Source organism: Miscanthus floridulus, chromosome 12 (genome assembly GCF_019320115.1).
Source record: "Miscanthus floridulus cultivar M001 chromosome 12, ASM1932011v1, whole genome shotgun sequence".
Taxonomy (NCBI): Eukaryota; Viridiplantae; Streptophyta; class Magnoliopsida; order Poales; family Poaceae; genus Miscanthus; species Miscanthus floridulus.
Genome location: NC_089591.1, coordinates 47,782,783 through 47,806,801, shown reverse-complemented (window position 1 = coordinate 47,806,801; position 24,019 = coordinate 47,782,783). Strand labels below are relative to the sequence as shown.

Below are 24,019 nucleotides of genomic sequence, written 5' to 3'. Positions count from 1 at the left end.
TAGCACAGGCCTCTCTAGTACAGGCACTAAAGTAATTTTAAAGTTTGGTGATATGTGTGGTGTGGGTGTGTTGTAAGGGTTTCAGATAAAAGATACACATCTCCCCTTCATGCTCAAGAAAAATGATCTATACAAGGGTGACACTTCAGATCCTGTATGTAGGCCTTTACAGAGTGGAAGGACTGGCCTACCAGTTATTCCTTGTCCTTACGAGTCAGGAGCGACAATAAAATGCTCACTTCCTTGGTGGTCCAAGTCGCCATTTGCCTCAAGTGCAAGAGATAAAATTGGTCACAGCAGTCTCTGAAGCTAGCCAAAACTAGTGGGAGGTTGTGTGCACAAAACTAGTAGAAAAAGAAAAAGGCTTGAAGATCGAATGGCTCGTGGTAAGGTTCAGATGAGGAGGATAGAAAACCCGGTGCACCGGCAGGTCACCTTCTGCAAGCGGCGAATGGGCCTGCTGAAGAAAGCTAAGGAGTTATCTGTTCTATGTGATGCTAATATCGGTGTCATCGTGATCTCCCCTCATGGCAAGATTTATGACTTAGCCACCAATGGGTCTGTATTTCTTTCATGTTTATTGATGCAAACATTACTATGCACAGTGATCATTGTTCATTTCTTTAAAAAAAAATTGATGTTAGGAACATGCAAGGTTTGATCGAGAGGTACAGGAGAACCTATTCAGAAATGCACGGTGAAAGTAGCAACCACAACAAAACTCAGGTCAGGAACTGACAGTATGCATCAAGTGATGTGGCTCCGCAGTTTAGAACATTTAACAGAAAAAAGATTAGGAGCAAACTTTTGCTTAGTGCACCTGCCCTTGGCATTTGTTTATCCGTGATGCTAACAGGACTTCACAAGCAGTAACAATCATTCTGTACGCTGATATTCTCTTGTTTTTGCAGATAATAAAACAAGAGGTGTTAGCGTTAACACATGAAATTGATTTGCTTCAAAAGGGGTTCAGGTAAAGTAACTGTGTTTCATTTATACTGTAAAAAAACATAACCAACTCTGCATAGTGACTTATTTTCTAGACTAGAGAAAAATTTATTATCTTGCATGCTGCATGCTTTTGCAAACAATAGTGTGTATGGCAGCACTGGGTACGCCCTTTAGTGTGTATGGCATGCAGCATTAGGAAAAGAACTGAAAGTGTTAATAACAGCACAAAGAAGGTTGGATAAGAGTAACACAAGTTGCATGACATCTCTTCATAAATGTAGCCAGGAGAGCTACTGTAAATTCAGAAGAATTTGTGAGTAGCTAAAGATGTTCCGTCCATTACCTTCCTATTTCTTTTATTTTCTAAACTCATACAAAACCCACACCGCTATACAGCTGCATAAACTTTGGAGAGGATGCAGCTTCATAGTAATATTTATGTTCCAACAACTTACCAGTATGAGCTGATGGGTCATGTTGAACTACCAAGAATCCGCAAATCACAAAAAAGTGCCAGACTATTCCGTGTTTGGTAAACAATTATAGTATTGATTGCAGGACTCATGAAAGATCTAAGCACATCCATGCAGGTACATGCATGGAGAGAATGGAGAGAATGATATAAACCACATGAATCTTGACAAGCTCCAAACCCTTGAAAATAATCTTGAAATGTGGGTAAATAACATTCGCTCCCAGAAGGTAAGGTTCATAGGCTTCTTGATACACACAGATGAAATCTTTTCCAAAAAGAAAAATAGTATTTTGATGTACTGCTCTCATATGTTGAACAGATGCAGATCATCTCTAGGGAGATTGAGATGCTCAGGAACAAGGTTGGTTCAGTATTTGTCGCTCTGTTCCTGCAACAAACTCAAGTTTAGCAATTTCCGTCGCCAATGGTTCTTTGCGTTTCTGTTTTGCAGGAAGCCATGCTGCAGACCGTCAATGGCGTGCTTCAGGAAAGGGTACTGCAAATCTGGATGTCCTTTCTTTTAATATATATAAAGATTAAAGCACACTCTCTCTGAAAGATCACATTAGGATCTACCGATCTAGGAATTGACAATAGGCCTACCTGGCTGCCCCTTTATCTGTACAAAGGCCAGAGTGCCAGACATTGTTATGAGCCATAGGTCATTAGGGATGAACACTGCCAAGAAGATAGCCGGACCGAAGTGGCTTGGATGCAAACTAGACTTTTAGGAGACTTGGGATTAATTCTTCCTAGTTGCTTGATTCTTGATTGAGATACTGCCTTCCTTTATAAAGACATGATTACTTGACCCCTAGGTAATATCCAACCAAATTCTAGCAAACCATATCTAGAAGATAACAACCCTAAACTATCATAATTGATATAATCTCTCTTATAATCTTTATTTCTTGGTGTGAAGGATAGATGCGCTGGTCCTCTGGCCAACCATAACAGACATACGGTCGGGTACAGCACATCGCTGACTTAATCTTGTGGATGCAGATAATTGAGCAGAATGGGATTATAAATTTCAGCAACACGGCGATGACACCGCAAGCACCGTTCCCGCTAACCATGGAGAGAAACTACTATTTGTAGGCAAAGCTGCCATCCTATGGATTTACCCTCAGTTCCAAAACTGTATGGTGTTTCAATTTTGTTCCAAGTCAAACTTCTTGACCAAGTTTGTAGAAAAATATACTAAAATCTACAATATGAAATAAATGCACTATTGAGACATATTTAATGGTGGATTTAATTAACTAATTTGATGTTGTAGCTGTTGGTGCATTTTTGTACAAACTTGGTCAAAATTCGAAAAGTTTGACTTGGGACAAAACTAAACACAACGATATAGTAACTCATAAGCTATGTTTCCAGTTCAACTAGGCTACCATGCGAGGACATCATAATCAGATCCTGACTGCCACTCCATCTTGGAAAAAATTAGTATTTGTGTCTATGCAAGCTCTGCATGTGTAAATAAACTACTTTTTAAGATTGAATTATCTCTCTGTTCAATATGGTAGAGCTTTGTGAATATAATGATGAAATTTGGCAGTCTGAGTTCTGGCTCAGATTCATTTCGAGTTTCTGACCACCACATTTTTGCAACTATATATGTGTTTCAAAACAAACGAAGGCAGAGAAACATATGTAGCAGATATCATTTTACTGATTCTTGAAAGACAGACATTGTTGTGCCTCATGCTGAACAGCATCTACTCTTCTGCTGCTCTTGTTGAATTGGCTGCCCTTTCATCTGAATTACATTGGAGGGCTTCCTCTCCAGGGCCTCCTGACTCCCTGCTTTACTGCAGATGAGACAAGGAATTTTCCAGCTCAGGATAATCCCTTTGAGTGAAACCAGAAAACCGCTTTGACATACCTTTTCTTAATTGCAGCAGACATTGCCAAGAACGCCTCCTCGACATTGATCGAGTCTTTAGCACTCGTTTCGAGGAACTGGGATGCCTATCTCTTCAGCATAAGCCTGCACTTATTTCTGTTGCCAATTTAGCTCAAGAAAGTTTACAAAGGTCAACCATTGTTTGCTAAACTACTACAGTATTAATGAGTTTATAGGCTACTTGGAAGTTTTGACCTGTGCTACTGAAGTCTTGACAGTCCTGCTCTCAGCCAGATCACATTTGTTGCCAACAAGAAGCTTGCATACGCTGTCATTTGCATATCGGTCAATCTCACTAAGCCACTGCTTCACATTGTTGAAGCTCTCCATGTCTGTGATGTCATAAACGATCTGGGGACATTTGGGCAACAAAGATGTGTTCATTGAAATGCAGGTCTAAAACTTTAGGAAATTTATTTGAAGGTTGAGTAATTTGTTTACAATTATCCCGTGAGCTCCTCGGTAGTAGCTGCTTGTAATGGTCCTGAACCGCTCCTGCCCTGCTGTGTCCCACTGTTGAAACATGCAGCATCAGTCATCAGGTGCAACTAACATCTGACCAAATTGCATATTACAGTTGCTGCTTTGAATAAAAAAAATCCCAAATAAAAAGATCAGAAGCCAAGACGAATCAGCAGTGACATTTTCAGTCTTAAGCTTTTCTTTCATGCCAGGAATTAGCCGATACATGTTGTTCAATAGAGACTCAGAGAGTTAAATCTCAACCCTTTTATCATCATTAATTTGCTCAAGAACAAGAAATTGTATCGACCTAAATGATTTTAGGCATTTTTTTACATCATGGGCCGTTATGTCCCTTACCACCATGGCATTGTGTGTTCTCAACCAAATTGAATTGGCTCCGGGAAAACGAACTGTAGACTGGATTGCATCCAGCTTTTTCTATGTGACTTCCGTGTACCAAACATTGACAACAAGTAAGAGCATCTCCAGGAGTTGGAAAACATGGGAGTTTTTAGGAGGAATATTTTGGGAAATCTTGGAGATGCTCTAACGTGTTCCATTGCTCCCAAACATTGTCACAGGTGGTACTTATAAAAGCGTTGAGGAATCCGCTTACAATCTGCAGCTTTATGGTCTTGCCCTCCATCTCGATCGTGCGGATTTTCTGCACAAGCAGAACCAGAAAAATGGGATCGTCAGTAGATCAAAGAACACCCCAAATGCGCTGAAGTTCAGGTGGGAGAAAAAACACCAAGAATGCATGCAACATTCCAAGAGGAACCAACTCACAAAGTCAACACCAATCGTGCTGATGTAGCTGTCCACATAGGAGTCGTCCTAGATGAACACAAAGGGAAGAGAATAAGGGGTGAATGACCACAGAACCGTATGATCTACGGAGTACTAGTCTGCAGCAAATGGTGGGGCATCAGTCGGCACTGCCTGACTCACAGCGAAACGGAGGAGGAAGCAGGACTTGCCCACCGAGGAATCGCCGATCAAGAGAAGCTTGAACAGGTAATCGCTGTCGAAGGACAAGCAAACAGGACCAAAATTTTGGTACACTGAAGAAAGCGAAAATAAGAGAGGAAAGAAGAAAGGGGGACAAACTTACAATTCGTTGCTCATTGCTCTTCCAACCTTGGATTCCAAGAACAATGCGGAGGAGAGAAGAGGACTAGAGGAGTGAAGAATGGAGATGCTTCTGCGAGGGGAAGGTGAGGACTCGTGGGAGAAGATGCAGAAGTCGCCTCTCTCACGCACCTCGAGAAACCGCAGGTGTATAAACTAGCAACCGATCCGGTGATGCATTTGTTTTTATCGAACTCCGCAGCGTCGTGACATCGGACTGCTCCCTTCTCTCTCAAGTTTTTTTATGAGATGACAGGGATTCACGGGCGCGCCGCACCGGCCGCTCGCGGCACGTGCACACGCCCCTGGCCTGCCAGAGACTATGGGCCCGCAAGCGAAGTGTAGCTTTCTGCTCCCCAAAGTACTAGTACGAACAACGTTGCTTTGGGGCTTTAGCTGGGAAAGAAATGTAGTGTCATGTGAGGAACACAAATGCAGCAGCCAAAGTATATGTACAAACCACGTCTGATACATTGTACCAGCACATATGTAAGATCATATCAAACATACAGTTAAGTTGTGGACGTCTGCTTTCTACTAGCTACTAGCTACTAATTGAGTACTGCTGGAATAAGTAAGCTAGTATCTTCTTATGGTCGCTCGACTGGAATCCAGTGTTAGGGTCAATCAGATATGGCACCTGCAACACCATGGTTATTCGTGAGTTAGAAGTTACCCTTGCCTCACCCTTTTTCTGTTGGAGAGGTAAAGTTATCAAGAATAGATGCAGTTAAACAGGTACATATGCACCGGTAACTAGAAAAAATCTGATACAGGTAGATAATGTTCCCCGTAAAGAAAATAAAAGGAAGAGAAAATTGCCTTGCTAAGTTAGATAATGCACCGGTAACTAGAGAAAATCTGATACCAAAGACAATTTGCTGGTATAACCAAATAATAGCCACGCTGATATACCTAAGAAAGCATATCTATAATAATAGAGGTAGACAGACAACATTTCTGAGTATCAGCCATTCAGATCCTATCATGAAAATGGTCAGTTGCTACTTCTCATGCTGCGCCATATGCCTAGCATAATTACCTGCTTAGAGCCCGACTTCCTTAGAAGCAAATCCGTCTTTGATGATCCCTCTCCAACGTTCTGGAGAACATAAGGAAGCTCTAATTCACAGAGAGCCTCTCGAACTATCCTGGCATACTGAATCCATAACGTTCCAAGGGAGAGGGCACCACCATCAGAGACAGAAAATACAACTACCTTGTAACATGACAACAATGAGAGCAGCGATTTCTCACAGAATTATTCTCATATGAGAAGAGCTCCAACTTCTCTGCAGGTACAGCACCAGCTTTGTTCCACAGTGTCATTCCTCTTCCAGCTCTAAGAAGAGTGGGCACCCATCCTGTGAAAATTGTACTGCAGAGATGGAGAGGGAAGGCTTGAGAATCACACACATTGAAAAGAAATTTGTCCAGACCCGTTACAGAAAGTATTTTCATTTTACTCATCCCCGTAAGGCCTGTATCATACTTCCTTGGAAAATAATTTCAACATCATCAAGTACGAAGCATATCACCACAGTTACATAAGGTAGGTAACATAAGCTTCTCAAAACAAGCAAAGCTGGATACCTCTCAAGAAGTCCAGGAGAAGGGCTCTTTCCTTGTCCATAATTCCTGAACAGGTACTTCACAATATCTCCTGCACATCCAAGAGCATATTAGCATCCAAATTTATTAGGCCATTAGAGTAGTGAACTTGCACTGCACTATACAGAGTTACAGACAAGAACAAAATCTTTTTTTAGGACTAGAAAAGAACTAAAGGCCTGTTTGGATCCATTAGCACTAAAAAATAGCTAGCTAATAGCTACTAGTTTTTAGCTAGCTAATTTTTAGCAGGAGGTTGTTTGGATCCACCTGCTAATAGGTGGTTGGATAGTGAGTGGAAGATATATATGAACTATTAGCACATATTAATGAAAGCTCTAGTTTGGTTTTGGTGAATTGATGAAACCTTAAGTGCTAACCTAATTTATCGAGTGATCATGAGATAGGTAGCACATTTCAAGTAGTGAAGCAAATGAAGATCATGACATGATGACGGTGATGTCATGGTGATGATCAAGTGCTTGGACTTGAAAAGAAGAAAGAGAAAAACAAAAGGCTCAAGACAAAGGTATAAATAGTAGGAACTATTTTGTTTTGGTGGTTAAGACACTTAGAGAATGTGATCACATTTAGGTTCAATAGCCGTACTATTAAGAGGGGAGAAACTCGTATCGGAATGCGGTTATCAAAGTGCTACTAGATGCTCTAACTCATTGCATATGCATTTAGGATCTAGTGGAGTGCTAACACCCTTGAAAATATTTGTGAAAATATGCTAACACATGTGCACAAGGTGATACACTTGGTGGTTGGCACATTTGAGCAAGGGTTAGGAACTTCACCGGCGGAGTGTCCGCCCTATACAGAAAAGACGGAGGTCACTGGAAGTGACCGGACGCTGGCCTCGGTTGGATCGGCGCGTCCGGTCAAGTAGAAGCTACAAAGACGCTGGCGTCGGTCTCTGACCGGACGCTGGGTCACTTGGTGACCGGACGCTGACAGGGTGCGTCCGGTCCCGCTGACGTGGCAGCGCACAGGGGAGTCACCGTGTGACCGGACGCTGGGTGTGTCCGGTCAAGCATGACCGGACGCGTCCGGTCGTGAAAAGTCGTCTCTGGATGCTTAATGGAAACGATCGGACGCTGGGGTTCAGCATCCGGTCAGTTTAAGCTGCTGCGTCCGGTCGTCACTTGACCATTGAGATCGGGCGATCAACATTTGAAGAGAGGGGACATGTGGCACGCATCGCGTGACCGGACGCTGAGGTCCAGCGTCCAGTCAATATGACCGGAGCGTCCGATCACCCCGTGTTGTGCCCAGTGAAGGGGTACAACGGCTCTATTTCGTGGGGGCTTCTATTTAAGCCCCATGGCCGGCTCAAGCTCACCCCCTTGGCCATTTGCATTGACATAGCAACCTTGTGAGCTTAGCCAAAGTCTTCCCACTCATCTCCATCATTGATGCATCATATTTGTGAGATTGGGAGAGAATCCAAGTGCATTGCTTCAGTGTTTGCATCTAGAGGCACTTGGTGTTCGTGTTTCGCTGCGGGATTCGCTTGTTACTCTTGGTGGTTGCCGCCACCTAGACGGCTTGGAGCAGCGAGGATCGTCGAGCAGAGGGTGGTGATTGTCTCCGGCTCCGATCGTGGTGATTGTGAGGGATTCTTGATCATTCCCCGGCGGAGAGCCAAAAGGTACTCTAGTGGATTGCTCGTGGCTTGTGTGATCCTCATCTTGTGTTGGTTGTGCGGCACCCTATTAAGGGTTTGACGTGTGATGCCAATTAGCGCGTGAACCTCCAAGTGAGTGAATCGCCACAACGAGAAGTAGCTTGCCGGCAAGCAAGTGAACCTCGGTAAAAAATCATTGTGTCCATCATTTGATTCCGAGGTGATTGGTTTTCATTGGTATTCATCCTTGTGATTGATTGGTTCACTCCTCGACACGGCGGTACAACTATCTTGCTCTCTCTCTTTACATTACCGCAAACTAGTTGTCAAACTCTTTAGTGTAGTTAGTTGTGAGAGCTTGTTAGTTTGGTTAGTGTGACTCTTTAGTTAGCCTTTGAGAGCACGCTAACTTAATGTAGTGACATAGTTATTGTGTGGATAGAAACTACATAAACTAGAATTGTGGTAGATGGCTTGAATTTTTAGTAGGCTAGCGCAACACTCGCTTCGCTTCATAATTGTCTAACCGGTTTGTTAAGTGTTGTTGTAGAAATTTTTAAATAGGCTATTCACCCCCCTCTAGCCATTAGGACCTTTCAATTAGCAACTTCAAACCTGCTAATGGAACTAATAGTTAGCAGCCCTCTAGCTAATAATTAGCAGAATTATTAGCAAGGTCTGTTTGGATCCACTAGTACTAATTTTAGCAGCTAATTTTTAGTGCTAATGGATCCAAACAGACCCTAAATCTAAATCTTATCTTATAGCTGTCTTTCTGACCGCAGACCAAAAAGTTTCAGATACTCCGAGTCATGGAATTGTAGCGGATAGCAAACTAGAACAGCATGAACAAAGTGTGCTTGGATTCCCTTCAAACCAAAAGAACTAATCGGAACTTACCACTTTCATACATTGAGATACCAGTACTAGTGTCAACAAGCAGTGGAAACCTGCGTACAGATACTACAGTTCAGTGACAGTAAGCAGTGTATCAGAAGATTTATGTTTATGACTCTGTGAAGTAATGCCAACAATGTTTAATGAACAAACACAGAATTCAGAAACTTTCCTAGATATATTCACTTGAAGCATTACCACATCTATTAGTAAATAGTAATATTTAGTAGGCAAAGACATACTGCTCCTTCCCTCCAATTTTCTTGACCACATCTCTGTGCCTTAGTGACCCTTTTGGACAAGGATAAACCTGAAACATTAGGAACAAAAATTGGTGCCATTGAGAAGACAGCATCAGAATGTTACATCAATAGCCAGCACTAACTATAATGCAAGTAGAGCCGGTGCAGTTAAAATGGTTGCATGGTTTTCCTAAGTACTAGTAATTCACAGTATCATGCTTCAATTGCAGAACTGAAGGAGCATTGTTAGACAAGGTTCAGCACCTCTGCAGAAAGATCAAGCTCAGTCATGGCCTCCCGAACTCTCCTACAGAAGGGACATGCCTCTTTGGAACAATAACAAGGGATTCAATCAGTACATTGCAGAAACCAGAAGTACCAGCCTCCAACCATAGGTAACAGAATTTATCGTTTTACCAAACTCATACAATTGAAGAGTTGGAGTGCCTATTGCCAAATCTATGTTCTCCCCGCTGCTAGTAGCCACTTTTGATCCCCATGGCAGTCTAGCTAAACTTGAAATTGAAGATGTCGTGACCTGGGGAACAAAAAGTAGCCACATATGCACAAGACATGGAGGGCAACCAAAAAGAAAGATTACGCTATAAAGGAACAGCCAGCATGATCAGAAAGACTTGCATTGTTAGTAGATGACCCAGCGTACTTATCAAAAAAATGACCCAGAGTAAAAATGAAATGAAAACTAATGAATACGATGTCTGAAGCAGCAAATAATGGGACTGGTCACAGGTTCCCTTTTGTGAATTTATTACGCAGAGTGTACTTAATCTAGCCATCTGATTCAGCATCCAATTGGGTTCAGAACTCCGAATTCTAATCCAAGTTAGTATTATCAGTTCAGGGTTCGTAATTGCTCAGCCATGAGATTTACCTCAACAACGTCGTTCCGTTGCTGCGAAGGATCTCCTCCCTGCACACAAACTCACACAAAGCAACGCCAGTTTTAGCAATCTCCCAGCCTAACCAAGCCCGAAGTTGGGCAACCGACAAATCCGACGTTAACTAGTTACCCCGAGGAGCTTGAGGAGCGGGCACAGGAACGACAACACGCTGCCGCTAGTCGTCGAGGTGGTTTCAGTTTCGGCCGCGCCCGCGCTGGGACTGGGAGGGCGCGCTCCGGCGAGGGTTCGGGCGCCGCGGCGACTGGGAAGGTAAGCTCGACCCGGAGCCGGAGCGCGCTGCAGCGCTGCGGGAGGGAGGTGGAGATGGCGGTGGCCGGCGGGGTGTGCGAGCGGCAGCATGGCAGCCAGCGCCGGTTAGAACGGCGCCCTGGAGCTGGGAGTCGGCGTGCGTGAGCGTGACCACTGACACCGGCGTGTGGTGGCCGTCGCGGGAGGCGGACGGGCGGTTCAGGCGTTCAGCTGCCGGTCTGGGATCGAATGGCCTCTGTGGGCCGGGCCACTAAGTCGTCGTGGCCCCCTCACGGACCAGCGCGATGGGCTTTTTGGTTGCTTAGATTATAATCGGCGGCCCAGGATACCCGACCGCGGGCGAGCGACGCTGCGAGGCTGCAGCTGATCAGAGTTCAGACTTGAGAGAAGCGTGTTTGGTGACGTAATGGCACTGTACCGAGCCATACGATCCTAAACACACTGGGTTTGTCTGTTGCCTTATTCAGACCACCGCACAGGCTCATATGGAAGGCTAGCACTGTCCTCAAAGCAAGATCAGTCTACATCTTACTATTCAACTAAATCATGCGTATCCAGCTATGCACCATTCATACTACACCCTTTCTAGCAACTTATACGAGAAATCAATCACACACATAACACTATATGTCGACTGAAATATGGTCGGCAGTCTACCTAGGGGTATGCCCAAGGTAGTAGATTGTCGGCAGAAAGATGCGCAAGCCTCAAACAAGATAGTGACGCAAGACAGACACGATGTTTTATCCAGGTTCGGCCGCCAAGAAGACGTAATACCTACGTCCTGCGTCTGATTTGTATTACTGTATGTCAATGAGAGATGTTTTTTAGAGGGGTCCCCTGTCCGCCTTATATAGTCCGGGGGGCAGGGTTACAGATCTGGAAATTAATCCTAGCCAGTTACAATTGCTATATGTGGCCGGATAAGGATTCCTATTCTAACCGACCAGAATCTTGCTTGACCTGCCAAATCTGCCTTGACTCCTTGCGCGGGACTCCGATCAGGTTGGCCGGGCCGCGCGTCGTCTTTTGGTGGACCGGACCCACTGATCCGGGCCGGCTCAAGCCTAGCCGTAAGGGTATAGGGGTTAATATCCTCCACAGCTAGTCCCCGAGCACCATGTATTATGCTGCGACACGCTATTTTTACCTTTTCCGACAAGTAAGGTTTGAGTCCTTGACATCCCTAACCACCATTGTCGCCGGAGAAGTAGGTTGTCCGAAGAATATATGGCGCTCTTAAGAAAAAAGAAAAAGATTTCCATCCTGTGAAGTGTGCCCACTTGTATTTGTGAAAAAAATGTAAGTGAATCTTGAAGCGTAGCATCCTTGATCATCAGAGGTGTAGTGGTCGAAAAGCAAACACATTCACCGCAAGGTGAAGTGTGCCCACTTAGTCCCCGAGCCTGGCAGTAGGTGACGTAGGCACGTGGTGCCAGGGTCTAAAAAGAATTCCCAGTTAAGTTGAGGACCCAATTGTCGTACAGGCAATACGAGATGCACCGGTAGGTGCATCGTACCGATGTAGTCCCCGAGCTTGCTAAAAGTCGAAGTATGAGCCTTGTAGCAAGGTCCAAATAAATGTCTCTCAACTGTATGTGAGTACAAATCACATGTAGCCGAGAAAAACGATCTCCGAGCAGTGGTCGGGACAGTCCCCGAGCACGATAGTAATCCTTATAATCAGTCAAAGCATAAGGGTCGATTAAATAAACACGTTCACCGCAAGGTGAAGTGTGCCCACTTAGTCCCCGAGCCTGGTAGTAGGTGACGTAGGCACGTGGTGCCAGGGTCTAAAAAAAGAATTTCTATTGAAGTTAAGAATCCAATCGTCGTGCAGACGATACGAGATGCACCGGCAGGTGCATCGTACCGATGTAGTCCCCGAGCTTGCTGGAAGACGAAGTATGAGCCTTGTAGCAAGGTCTAAATAAATGTCTCTCAACTGTATGTGAGTACAAATCACATGTAGCCGAGGAAAGCGATCTCCGAGCAGTGGTCGGGACAGTCCCCAAGCACATTAGTAGCCGGAGCAGTCCTCGAGCACGGCAGTGGTCGGAGTAGTCCCCGAGCATGGCAGTGGTCTGAGCAGTCCCCGAGCACGGCAGTGGTCTGGGCAGTCCTCGATCACGGCAGTGGTCTAGTCCATCCTTGAGCACAAGACATGCAGCGAAAAAACAAACGCCGCTTGTATTATTATTTGGTGTATTTATTTATCTCCTTACTCTGTCAAGTCCAATCTGACACGTCTGGTCAAAAAAGCAGACGGGTATAACACGTCACTCTGTCTTCTTGCTCTTTCTGGCAAACAGTCGCTTGGCACCTGTATGGAGGTGTGTCAGTGTGGGCCCTCTCACACTATCAACGAAGGGGCGCGTACACTGGTAACGAAGGGGCGCGTTTATTGGTGTAGATCTTGAGGTTGTGAAAACAACCGTCTACGGCGCGTGCGCACGTCTCCCAAGAATCTCGGGCGGACAAAACGACAGAGCTCTTGGTTATTTATAATATAGAACTGGTAAGTTACTTTTTACCGATCCCCATTATCATTCGCCGCCGCAACCTTCTTCTTCCTCTTGCCGAACCCTATTCCTCCAAAAATCATCACCAATCCCCCCTCCACCGCATCCACCCCTTTAGCAAGGGCAGATTAATGGCAAAGAGAGACACCTAGAAGAAAGGCAGAGTCATGGTGAAGGAGTGGTGGAAGTCAAGGAGCAATGAGCAGACCATCGAAGACCTCGTCACCATGGGAGTGCTCCACAACAAGGCACTCGCGGGATGGCATGCGCCGGAAGGAGAAAACTTCCCCGATCCACAACCAGGTGAGATTGTGGTTTTCGAGGATTTCTTCAAGCGAGGTTTTGGGGTTCTAGTGCACCCTTTCCTTTAGGGGCTCTGCTTGTATTACGAGATTGGGATTTGTAATCTGCATCCCAACTCGATTCTTCTTGTCTCCACCTTCATCCATCTTTGTGAAACCTATGGTGGCTTCCAGCCCCATTTCGACCTCTTTCGCCATCTGTTCTGTCTGCGGAAGAAAGGGAGCGGTGACTCGAAGATAGCCAGAGGCGTATACTTCAATCTATGTGACGGTATGAAGGCCCAGTACTTGCACTGCCCCTAGAACACCTCACTAGACGAATGGTACAAGAAGTGGTTCTACATCCACGAAGAGCCGAACACGACCACCCTGTGCGATGTGGGGTTGATTCCAGAGAAGAAGAACAGCTAGTTAGAGAAGCCCAAGCACTTGGAGCAGATCGCAGAACTGCTTGGGATGATCCTATGGGAAAAGCTAGACGGTCCAAGCATGGTCGGAAACTTCATCAGCCAAAGGATCCAGCCCTGCTAGAAGAGGGTACATCCTGGATACAAATACTAGGGGAGCGCAGATCCAACTAGGACTAGGAAAGAGGCGCTTGACAAGATCGAAGTCAAGGCCATGATTGGGGAGCTATTCAACTTAGCTGATCCCAATTATGTCAGGTTAAGCGACATCGAGCACGCCTTCAAGCTGGTCCGACCTCCCCCAAAGGTAAATGATACTTCCTTGTACCTATAGAGTTATGTTGTAACAAAATTTGACTGTGTTTTCGCCTTTATGTTTCCAAGAGTAATGGTCGTGATCGGGCAGCAGTGTTCGTGTCTCCACCCCCTAGTGTGGATTGGCTGCAAGTTGCCGACCCAACCGCCCAGACCAGTGCCAAGACCGAAGACGTCGACTGGGCGATACTCGAGGTTGGGGTGGAGGCAACGGCCAGGGCTGCTGGCAAGCGGCCGGCGGCCAGCAAACGTCGTCAGGCCATCTTCCCCCTTTCAGACGATGAAACTAGAGGATACGGACATCTTCTGACTCAGTCCCTCGAAAGAGGAGGAGACAAATGGAGTCGACAGAGCAGGGTGGCTCCTCTATGCCAGCAGGGATCGCATCACCGACCACTACAACACAGAGGACAAGCGGAGGAAGTGTCGAACACCAAACCCCGGCGCCAGTACTGGTCGTGGAAAAAGACCCGGTGGAACCCTCCGAGCACGTGGAGCAAGCGTGGCCGAAGAGACGCTCCTTTGCCATGTCATTCCGTGCTTCCAAGCTGTAAGTATTTGTAACCTTGATGTAAGCTTACAATTTGTATTGAATAATAATGTCTTCTGAACTTTTCTCTGATATATTAGGTCGGCGTCCACCGAAAATCCTGACCAGCTAGCCGGGTGTGGTACGACATTGCCAGCAATGGTGGAAAAAACTGGCCAGTAGCCAGCCATGGAGGAACCTATGGAAGAAAATCCAATGGCACCTCAGCAGACGAGTGGCCAGGCGACAGTCCCCGAGCAACTGGTCGAGAAGAGAGCTGAGCCAAGTACAAGTGCTCTGAGCACTAACCCTGCTAAGGGGGACACTTTGGCGCCAAGGGGGCCAGACCAAGCCAAGGAACAGCAGCTGGAGGTGGCACAGAGCACGCTTGCCGATGCTACGGCTCGTGGGAAAGCCATAGTGGTCGCAGAGACTACAGACTCTAGACCAGTGCCACCTCCTGAACAAGAGGCCGAAGAGGACGAAGTAGAAGAGATCCTGGGCCATCCCCAAGACAAACGACAACATGTATATGTGTCGCGCTGGCGGAACGACGAGTGGGTTATGCATGAAGAAATCCCAGAGGTCGAAGAGACCCTAAAAGTTGAACGAGCGGCAAAGCGTCTAGTGACAGAAGTCCAGGTATGTTTGGCTTGACCACTTGATCCTGTTATTTAGTCGAACTGTCTAACTTAGTTTGTTTATATACAGGACTTGATGAAGACCGCAAAGTATCGAAAGAGGTGCTTCGACCAGATTGAGGGATTCACGGCCAACAATAGAGAACTGGCGGCCGAGGTGGAACGCTTGCGCCGCCAACTTGAAGCCGCCGACCAGGAGAGGATGGAGCAAGAGGCACAGAACCAGAACCTGGTCGGCCAGCTCAGTAACAAAGAGCAGGAAAAAACAAGTAAGTTTTCATCTTATCATAGCAAGTGCAAGACACGTGTTGTTGTATTGTTGGTAGTGACAGCTATAGTGCAGGCTTAGAAGCCAAAGTAACCCGCCTCCAGGAGGAGAATAGCCGTGTGATCGCAGAGTGTGGTCGCCTGAAGTAGGACAATGAGAAACTGGCGCGCAACCAGTCTCAACTCTAGGACCGCACAACCAAGATGAAGGAGGAACTAAAAAGTAAGTGTTCCAGACCACCTTTCTCATTTTGTTGCCCGCCTTATCTTGTTGTGCTGTTACATTTTGATGTCTTGTATGGTTTGCAGTTTTAAAAGTCAATGCCAAGAAACATCTAGAAGCCATGATGAAAGATCATGATGGCTGGAAGGCACGATGCCTAGAGACCATCGAGGATCGGGATACATGGAAGAACCAGTGCCAAGAAGTGGCAACTGGCATTTTGCCCGTCCTCGACCTTATTGACCCGGCGCTCACAAAGAAAGAGCCAAGGACGCCCCAGCTCGGACTGGTCGAGAGATGCAGAAAAGCATGGGGATGGTTCTAAGAGTTTGTGAAGGAGGCAGGTGAGTACATGGGTGCCCATGTGCTAAGCATGGTGCGTGCCCACTACCCCCTAATCGATCTCAAGCGCCTAGAGGCTAGATACCCAAAGGAGGTAGACCCAGACAAGGCTAAGGAGCTTCGGATGGCCCAGCTGGACCTGTCATCAAAGATAATTGGCAACATTAACCTATGTGGAGGTGGGACGGCACCTGTATAGGGTACGCCATCGACAAGTCAACTGGAAACGCCATCAGTTGCAAACCAAACAACGAAGCCTGCGGTCTCGACCAGCTAGGCATCGACAGGGCCATCCCCTTTAGCTCGACCAGCACAAGAGTCCCCGAGACTCGAGTAGGATATCAGAAGCAGCGAGCAGTAGGTGTCGCGCGCCCCGACCAGCCAATGTAATAGACTTAGAGCTGTAGAAGGAGGACATAGTTGTGTTATTGTAAACTTGGGCCTCTTCAGGCAAGCTTGTAATAACGTAACTGTATATCATCATAAGCTTGTTTGCTTTGTATAAAACGTATTTAAGCTTGAGACTAATGTTGGTGTAACTAAGTGAGAACATGTTAACGTTCTGTTTAGTTGTACCATTTTGCTCGACACATCATCCCGAAAAGTTTGTGCAGCCCTAGTTTGCCATGTGGTCAGAGTGTGAGGTGCATGACCTGTGCACACGTAGACGTGGACAAGTCAAACCAAGGGGGACCTGCTGATCACCCGTAACGTAGAGAGCGGATCCCATGCACGTGTTGGGAGGAACCGGAGACAGGGCCTGCTCCAAAAACCGTAGAAGGAGTGGTAGTCGGCTTTTACTGGCTAAGTTAGAATAACCATAAAATTCAAAGTGGCACATTAGAGTGGTCGGAGGAATCATAATAGATTTATTGAAGTAAATTGAAAGTACAAGAGGAGTACATATCTCAATAGTTAAGCATATAAACGTCTAAGCTTGTCGATGTGCCACGAGTTTGGTACGTCCGTACCGTCCAGGTGAGCTAACCTGTAAGACGTTGGTCGTGTGACTTCCTTGATCATGAAGGGCCCCTCCCATGGGGTTGCGAGTTTATAGACACCAGCCTGGTTCGTCTTTCACTTTAGGACCAGGTCCCCGACCACAAAGAACCGCTCTTTAACGTTCTTATTGTAGTACCTATGCAAAACAGCAAGATATTTGGCCGTATGTACACAAGAATCGAGCCGCTTCTCTTCTGCGCTATTCACTTCTAGCTCCCGTACTTCATTGACCTTGCCTTCATCAAAGTTCTCTACCCGTGCTGATCTGAAAGCTATATCTATAGGGAGGACTGCCTCAGCGCCATAAACCATAAAGTATGTCGAGACGCTGGTGTTACGACTAGGCTGAGTTCTGAGGCCCTAGACCATGGCTGGTAACTCTTTGAGCCATCTTCCGAGAGCTTTGTCATTTTCTCTATACATCTTCTTCAATGCGTCCAAGATCATGCCATTTGCCCGCTCGACTTGTCCATTAGCTCTAGGGTGCGCCACTGAGACATATTTTACTACTATGCTCCTTTCATCGTAGAAGTCCCAAAAAGCGTTCCCGGTGAATTGAGTACCCAGATCAGTGATGATGTTGTTGGGTATGCCAAAATGGTGGATGACCTAGTCGAGGAATGTGATAGCCTTTTCTGAGGATGCCTATACCAAAGGCATGTATTCTATCCACTTAGAAAATTTGTCGATCAGCACAAAGACGCATGTAAATTTCCCTAGAGCCGGATTGAAGGGCCCGATCATATCTAGTCCCTAGCATGCGAAGGGCCAGGAGGCTGGTATTGTCTAGATCTCATGTGCTGGTACGTGGATTCTCTTGGTGAAGAACTGACAACCCTCATAGTGGTGGACTAGCTTCTCTGCGTCGGCTACTGCTGACGCCCAATAGAACCCTGCTCGGAAAGCCTTACCGACCAGCATTCTTGAGGCCATGTGGTTGCCATAGGAGCCAGAGTGGATTTGGTCCAGGAGATGTTCGCCATCCTCCTAGGTTATACACTTCATCAAGATTTCCTCCTTTGCGTTCTTGCGCCATAGCTTGCCATCGATGAGTAGGTACTGCTTACTGCGACGCATCAGGCGCTCGTTTTCTATCCGATTAGTGTAACCGCTGCCATCTGTTAGGTACTTGATGAAAGGTATTCTCCAGTCGTGCTCATGAGTGGTCGGAGGTGGCTCGGTGGTGCTTGACGCCGGAACCGTAGCCACCAATTGCTGGTCTAGAGGCTTGTCTGCCGTGGAATCTTCCTCTTCGATGGAAGGCGTGAGCAGGTCTTGGACGAATACGCCATGTGGGATTTTTGCTCGGGATGATCCTAACTTTGACAGTGCATCCGCTGCTTGATTCTTGTCCCAAACCACGTGTATGTACTCGATGCCATAGAACCTACCTTCTAGCTTTCTGATCGATTTGCAGTATGCATCCATCTTTTCGCTGGTTGTGTCATAGTCCTTGTTGAGTTGGTTGATGACCAGAGTAGAGTCTCCATAGACATAGAGACGTTTAACGCCAAGCTCAACCGCAATGCACAAACCATGTAGGCATGCTTCGTATTCAGCGGCATTATTAGATGCTGGGAAATAAATCCTGAGGACGTACCGAAGCTGCTCCTTGGATGGTGACACGAAAAGGACTCCTGCTCCCGCACCATCAATGTTGAGAGAGCCATCGAAGTATATCGTCCAATACTCGTCAGATTCGGGAGAGGCAGGTGTGCTTAAGTCTGTCCACTCGACGATGAAATCGACGAGTGCCTGAGACTTGATTGTAGTGCGGCTTGCAAACTCCAAGGAGAAGGGGCATAGCTCCATTGCCCATTTGACAATGCGCCCATTTGCATCCTTGTTGCTAATGATGTCTCGCAGAGGGTACTCAGTCATGACCACCACATGATATCTGTCGAAGTAGTGTTTCAACTTTCGAGATGTTATCAGTATGGCATAGATCAACTTCTAAATCTGTGGGTATCTGGTCTTGGACTCATTAAGTACCTCACTGATGAAATAGATTGGTTGTTGTACCTTGTAGACGTGGCCGGGCTTGTCTCGCTCGACCACCATGGCCGTGGAGACCACTCGATTAGTAGCCGCAATGTAAAGCAGGAGTGTTTCATCTTCTCTTGGAGCAGTGAGGACCGGAGGTGACGTAAGGTATTGTTTCAGCTATGTGAAGGCAGCGTCTGCTTCCTTCGACCACTCAAACTTTTTGGATGCTTTGAGTAGTTTAAAGAACGGTAATCCTTTTTCGCCTAATCTTGATATGAAACGGCTGAGGGCGGCCATGCATCCGGTAAGCTTCTGAACATCCTTCACCTTTTTGGGTGGCTTCATGTCCAAGACAGCTTTGACTTTCTCTGGGTTAGGACGTATGCCATCATGACTGACGACGTTGCCGAGTAGTATGCCAGAAGGAACACCAAAGATGCACTTCTTTGGGTTTAACTTCCACTAGAATGTGTTAAGGGCTGCAAAGGTGCGTTCTAGGTTGTCAACAGGGGTATGTGCTTCCTTGGTTTTGACAACTATATCATCAATATAAGCCTCGATGAGGTCATCTTTTATCTCGTCTTTGAGGCAAGCTTATATAGCGCGTTGGTAGGTAGCTCCGGTGTTCTTGAGCCCGAACGACATGGTCATGTAGCAGTAGGCGCCGAAGGGCATGATAAAAGATGTCTTGATCTGGTCATCCTTTTTTAGAGCGATCTGGTGATAACTAGAGTAGCAATCGAGAAAGGAAAGCAGCTCGCAACCGGCAGTTGAATCTATGACCTCGTCTATACGAGGTAAGCCAAAGGGGTCCTTAGGGTAGTGTTTGTTGAGATCAGTGTAATCAACGCACATTCTCTATTCATTATTCTTTTTGCGTACAAGAACCGGGTTGGCTAACCACTCCAGATGATACACTTCTTTGATAAATCCAGCTGCCAAAAGCCGTGTAACTTCTACCCTAATTGCCTCCTTTTTGTCGCGAGCAAACCGTCGTAGCTTCTACTTGATAGGTTTGGCCTTGCTGTTGACATTCAAGGAGTGCTCGATCAAGTTCCGAGGTACACCGGGCATGTCAGCAGGTTTCCATGCGAACACATCCATATTGCTCCTCAAGAACCTGACAAGCGCATCTTCCTATTTGGGATCCAGGTTGGCCCCGATAAGGGCCGTTTTGCTGGGATCATCGTCGACCAGCTGGATCACCTTGTGCTCCTTGGACTTGATGTTCTTGCGTGGAGCCTCGAGCTCCAGGATCTCTAGGTGGTCGGTCAAGGTCTTCTTGGCGTCGAGCATGGTCTCGGCCATGTGAATAGAGAGGTCGTGAGCCTCTGCTATTTTGAAACTGTCGTCTTCATAGGTATAAGCTGTGTACACATTGCCTCAGAGGGTTAGAACTCCTTTCTCGGTAGGCATCTTGAGCACCAGATACATGTAATGAGGTATGGCCATGAACTTGGTGAGCAACGGTCGACCAAGAATAGTATGGTAGGTGCTGTCGAAGTCAGCGACCACAAAGTTGACGTAGTCGATGCGGAAGTGGTTCGGGGTCCCAAACTGCATAGGTAGCGTGATCTGCCCAAGAGGTGTAGAGCTCTATCCAGGGAGAACACCCCAGAACTATGCCTCATATGGCTTGAGGTCCGCCTGAGCTATCTTTAGGGCGGGCAGACTGTTCTTGAACAGTATATCAATGGAGCTACCGCTGTTGATCAGTACTCTATCGAACTGAACCTTATTGATACAAGGATTGAGGACTAGGGGAAAATGCCCTGGCTTAGGTATTGTAGCCCATTGGTCCTTTCTACTGAAGGAGATTTCGCGGTGAGACCATGGAGAGAGCCACGGATCGGTGAGGAGGTTATCGGTGTTGGCCACGTTCAAGCAAGCACGGGCGAGCAGCTTGCGTTCTCATTTGGTCTCGATGGACACTTTGCCTCCGATGATGGTGTGTACACGATCGATTGGCTTGACGTACTTGTGATGAGGGTCTGCATCGTCGTCGTCGTTATCCTCGTTGCGCTGTTCCCCTGCGTCGTTAGGCTTGTCGGATGTATCCAGAGCCTGTTGACGCGTGTAGATAGACTTGAGAATGCGACAATTCTTCATGGTATGGTTTGACTTAGGATGGAGCTGGTAGGGCCCTTTCAATGCTTTGGCGTAGTCATCTTCGTAGTTATGATGTTTGCCACCCTTTTTAACGGTGTTGACCTTGCCATCGTCTTCCCGAGCACGCTTGCTCCTATAATCGTCATGGCGGTTACGCCGCTGATTACGTTGGTCATGGTGGTCGTGGGAGTTGTTGCGCTGGTTGCGGCGATCAAAATTATCGTTCCGACCATGGTTGCTACAGTAGTCGTCGCGGTGTGGGGGGTGGTCGGATCATGGAACCCTTGCTGCTTCTTCAATAATTGTCTTTTTAGCGTCGTTGGCGTCCGCATATTTCTTAGCGGTGGTCAGGAGCGCTATGATCAATTCAGGTCTCTTGCAGAGGAGCTTGTCCCTTAGGGCGTCGTGGAAGCGAAGGCCAGTGATGAAAGCCTCGATTGCCTCGTTGTTAGAGATTGATGGGACCTTGATGCGCATCTCCAAGAAACGTCAGACGTACTCGCGCAGTGGCTCATCTTTTCGATCTCGAATCCATTACAGATCGTATTTGTTGCCTGGTTGTTCACAAGTAGCAATGAAGTTGTCGATGAAGGCTTGCTTGAGCTCCTGCCAAGAGTCAAAGTAGTTCGCCGGCAAGCTGACCAGCCATTGGTGACCTACATGGCCAACAGCGACTGGGAAATAGTTAGACATGACGTGCTCATTAGCCATGGCTGATCTGCATGTAGTTTCGTAGAGCATGATCCATAATTCAGGGTTTTCCTTGCTGTCATACTTCTAAAGTTTCTCGAGCTTGAAATTCTTGGGCCATATGACTTGGCGAAGGTGTGGAGTAAACTGCTTCAAACCCGACGGGCCGTGGGTAGTGTCATATTCCATACGACGATAACTTTCGTGGGATGCTCGATCGTTGGCTCTCTGGTTGATGCGAGCGTGCAGATCGCGTCCACCGAGGTAATGGTGGAGATCATTATTGCCATCGCGGTGATCTCGATTGCCATCTGGATTAGCCCTGTGACCGTGGTTATCACGGCGATTGTCGCGGTTGTCTCGGCAGTTATCGTCCCAGACGTCACGGCGGTTGTTGTCCCGACGGCGGTTGTCATCCTGGCCACCATCATGGCCACCGTTTTTGCCTTGACGGTTGTCTGATGGGTCATTGTTGCACGAGCCACGTTGGTTGAGTGGCTATGAGCGACTTGGGTGCTGGCAGCTGTGGCTTGACTCGACTGAGACGGATGGAGCCCGGGCTTGATTTACAATCTCTGCGGTCTAGGCCATAGCAGCCATCAGATAGGCTTGTATTTCATCGCAAACTGCTTGGGTTTCCGGGGTGTTGGGTAGCCGTTGCATTGTCGCCATGGCGACGGCTACGTTGGCGCTTGGAGTCCTAAAGACCTGTTTGTCCCCCACCCTATCAAAAGCATCATTGAGGTCACATGGCTGGACCCTTATGTGTCATGCCTCCTGGTCTGCTTCGGCTTTGATTTGTCAGTGATTAAATCGGTCAATATTGCGTGCTTCGTGTGCAGTCCTTTCTTGTTCTGTTTCGCCAACTGCTGGCGGTTCATCATTGCTGACAACATGGATCAAATCCCCTCGTCTTGGCGGGAAAGACGGGAATTGTGAGAACCCCAGGGCGTGGTCTGGGATATGTAGATCGTATTTGACGCCTTCATCTTTGTGATGCTGAAGCTCAGTGTGGACAGATGCATTAGATGCGATGCCAGACGAGGAGCTGGAGTCACCCTCTTGGACTGTGTGGATGGATCCTTCTTGATAATCTTCAATCCGGATCATGTTGATGAAGTTGCGTGGCTTCGGCCGAGATCGGTGCATAAAACATAGATCTAAGCGGCGTTGTAGGTTATACGTGTAGCTAGATACAACGTTTTGTAGGCCATAGGGTTGGACCTAGTGGTTCTCCATCGAGGCTTCGTACTTGGAGAGCCAAAGACCCATCGCGAAGGCTGGCCGGCGATGAGCGGAGCGCCCTTCAGGAGTAGATAGGACCACGAGATCTGTACCAAGTCATGCAGGATGACTGGTCTGAGCTGGTCAGGGTAGATCTGTTGTGGGGAGCGATTACCTGCTCATTAGGTTGACTTTGAATCATACTTACCAGAGCTAGGGTTTCAGCGAGTTTGGTGCTGACTCGATCAATGGAGTCGAGCAGGTCAGTGTTGTTGATCTGCTTCCCTTTGTAGCGGGGAAGCGGATGATGAGTTGTCGGCGTGGCTGAAGATGATGCAGGCATGGTCGGAGCCAGATGTACTATGGTCGGAGCCAGATCCATCGTGGTCGAAGCTGTATCCATTGTGGTCAGAGCCATATCCACCATGGTTGGAGCCATATCTGCCGTGGTCGGAGCCGTAGCCGATGCAGGTGAAGCAGTGGTCGGCGCAGACTGAATCCACGCCTCCTTCGGGGTCATGGCGATGAAGTCGTCGGAGCCGATGGTCCAGGTGATCTAGCCAATGGTGAACGTGAGGCCGTTCAGCGTAGCCATGGAGCTAGAGATGATGACCATCTTGTTTGCTTGGAGAGCAGTACGCACACCCCCTACCTGGCACGCCACTGTTGATGAAATATGGTCGGTAGTCTACCTAGGGGTATGCCCAAGGTAGTAGATTGTCGATAGACAAATGCGCAAGCCTCAAACAAGATAGTGACGCAAGACAGACATGAGGTTTTATCCAGGTTCGGCCGCCAAGAAGGCGTAATACCTACGTCCTGCGTCTAATTTGTATTACTGTATATCAATGAGAGATGTTTTTTAGAGGGGTCCCCTGCCCACCTTATATAGTTTGGGGGGCAGGGTTATAGATCTGAAAACTAATCCTAGCCAGTTACAATTGCCATATGTGGCCGGATAAGGATTCCTA

General features: G+C 47.1%; 2 protein-coding genes and 1 pseudogene across 3 annotated transcripts; 1 reads left to right on the top strand and 2 right to left on the bottom strand.

Annotated features, from left to right (window-relative positions):
- Positions 1 to 376: 376 nt before the first annotated feature.
- On the top strand, positions 377 to 2,553 carry LOC136497552 (MADS-box transcription factor 26-like). Its single transcript, XM_066493388.1, has 7 exons — positions 377 to 558; positions 645 to 726; positions 912 to 973; positions 1,542 to 1,653; positions 1,746 to 1,787; positions 1,878 to 1,919; positions 2,432 to 2,553. Exons 1-7 carry the CDS (start codon positions 377 to 379, stop codon positions 2,525 to 2,527), a joined length of 618 nt encoding a protein of 205 aa, XP_066349485.1. The 3' UTR covers positions 2,528 to 2,553.
- An 11-nt stretch (positions 2,554 to 2,564) lies between these two features.
- LOC136497551 (GTP-binding protein YPTM1-like) lies at positions 2,565 to 5,048 on the bottom strand (annotated as a pseudogene).
- Positions 5,049 to 5,192: 144 nt separating this feature from the next.
- Positions 5,193 to 10,717, bottom strand: LOC136497550 (uncharacterized). 2 transcript variants are annotated; one of them, XM_066493387.1, is made up of 11 exons: positions 10,349 to 10,717; positions 10,210 to 10,248; positions 9,735 to 9,855; positions 9,582 to 9,643; positions 9,318 to 9,385; positions 9,079 to 9,128; positions 6,528 to 6,597; positions 6,192 to 6,312; positions 5,977 to 6,093; positions 5,445 to 5,574; positions 5,193 to 5,330 (listed from the first exon to the last, which is right to left on the bottom strand). In XM_066493387.1, the coding sequence occupies exons 1-10, from the start codon at positions 10,577 to 10,579 to the stop codon at positions 5,479 to 5,481; spliced, it is 975 nt and encodes a 324-aa protein (XP_066349484.1). In that variant the 5' UTR covers positions 10,580 to 10,717; the 3' UTR covers positions 5,193 to 5,330; positions 5,445 to 5,478. The 2 variants fall into 2 exon arrangements, with proteins under 2 accessions (XP_066349484.1, XP_066349483.1); XM_066493386.1 differs by lacking the exon at positions 5,193 to 5,330 and having other exon boundaries at positions 5,368 to 5,574.
- Positions 10,718 to 24,019: the final 13,302 nt, after the last annotated feature.

Coding starts and splice junctions, on each gene's coding strand:
- LOC136497552 (XM_066493388.1), top strand. CDS start 377: ATGGCTCGTGGTAAGGTTCAGATGAGGAGGATAGAAAACCCGGTGCAC. Junction 1,654..1,745: donor ATAACATTCGCTCCCAGAAG/GTAAGGTTCATA, acceptor TATGTTGAACAG/ATGCAGATCATCTCTAGGGA. Junction 1,920..2,431: donor ATGGCGTGCTTCAGGAAAGG/GTACTGCAAATC, acceptor TTGTGGATGCAG/ATAATTGAGCAGAATGGGAT.
- LOC136497550 (XM_066493387.1), bottom strand. CDS start 10,579: ATGCTGCCGCTCGCACACCCCGCCGGCCACCGCCATCTCCACCTCCCT. Junction 9,856..10,209: donor AACGGAACGACGTTGTTGAG/GTAAATCTCATG, acceptor TTTGTTCCCCAG/GTCACGACATCTTCAATTTC. Junction 5,575..5,976: donor GGAAGTCGGGCTCTAAGCAG/GTAATTATGCTA, acceptor ATGGTGTTGCAG/GTGCCATATCTGATTGACCC.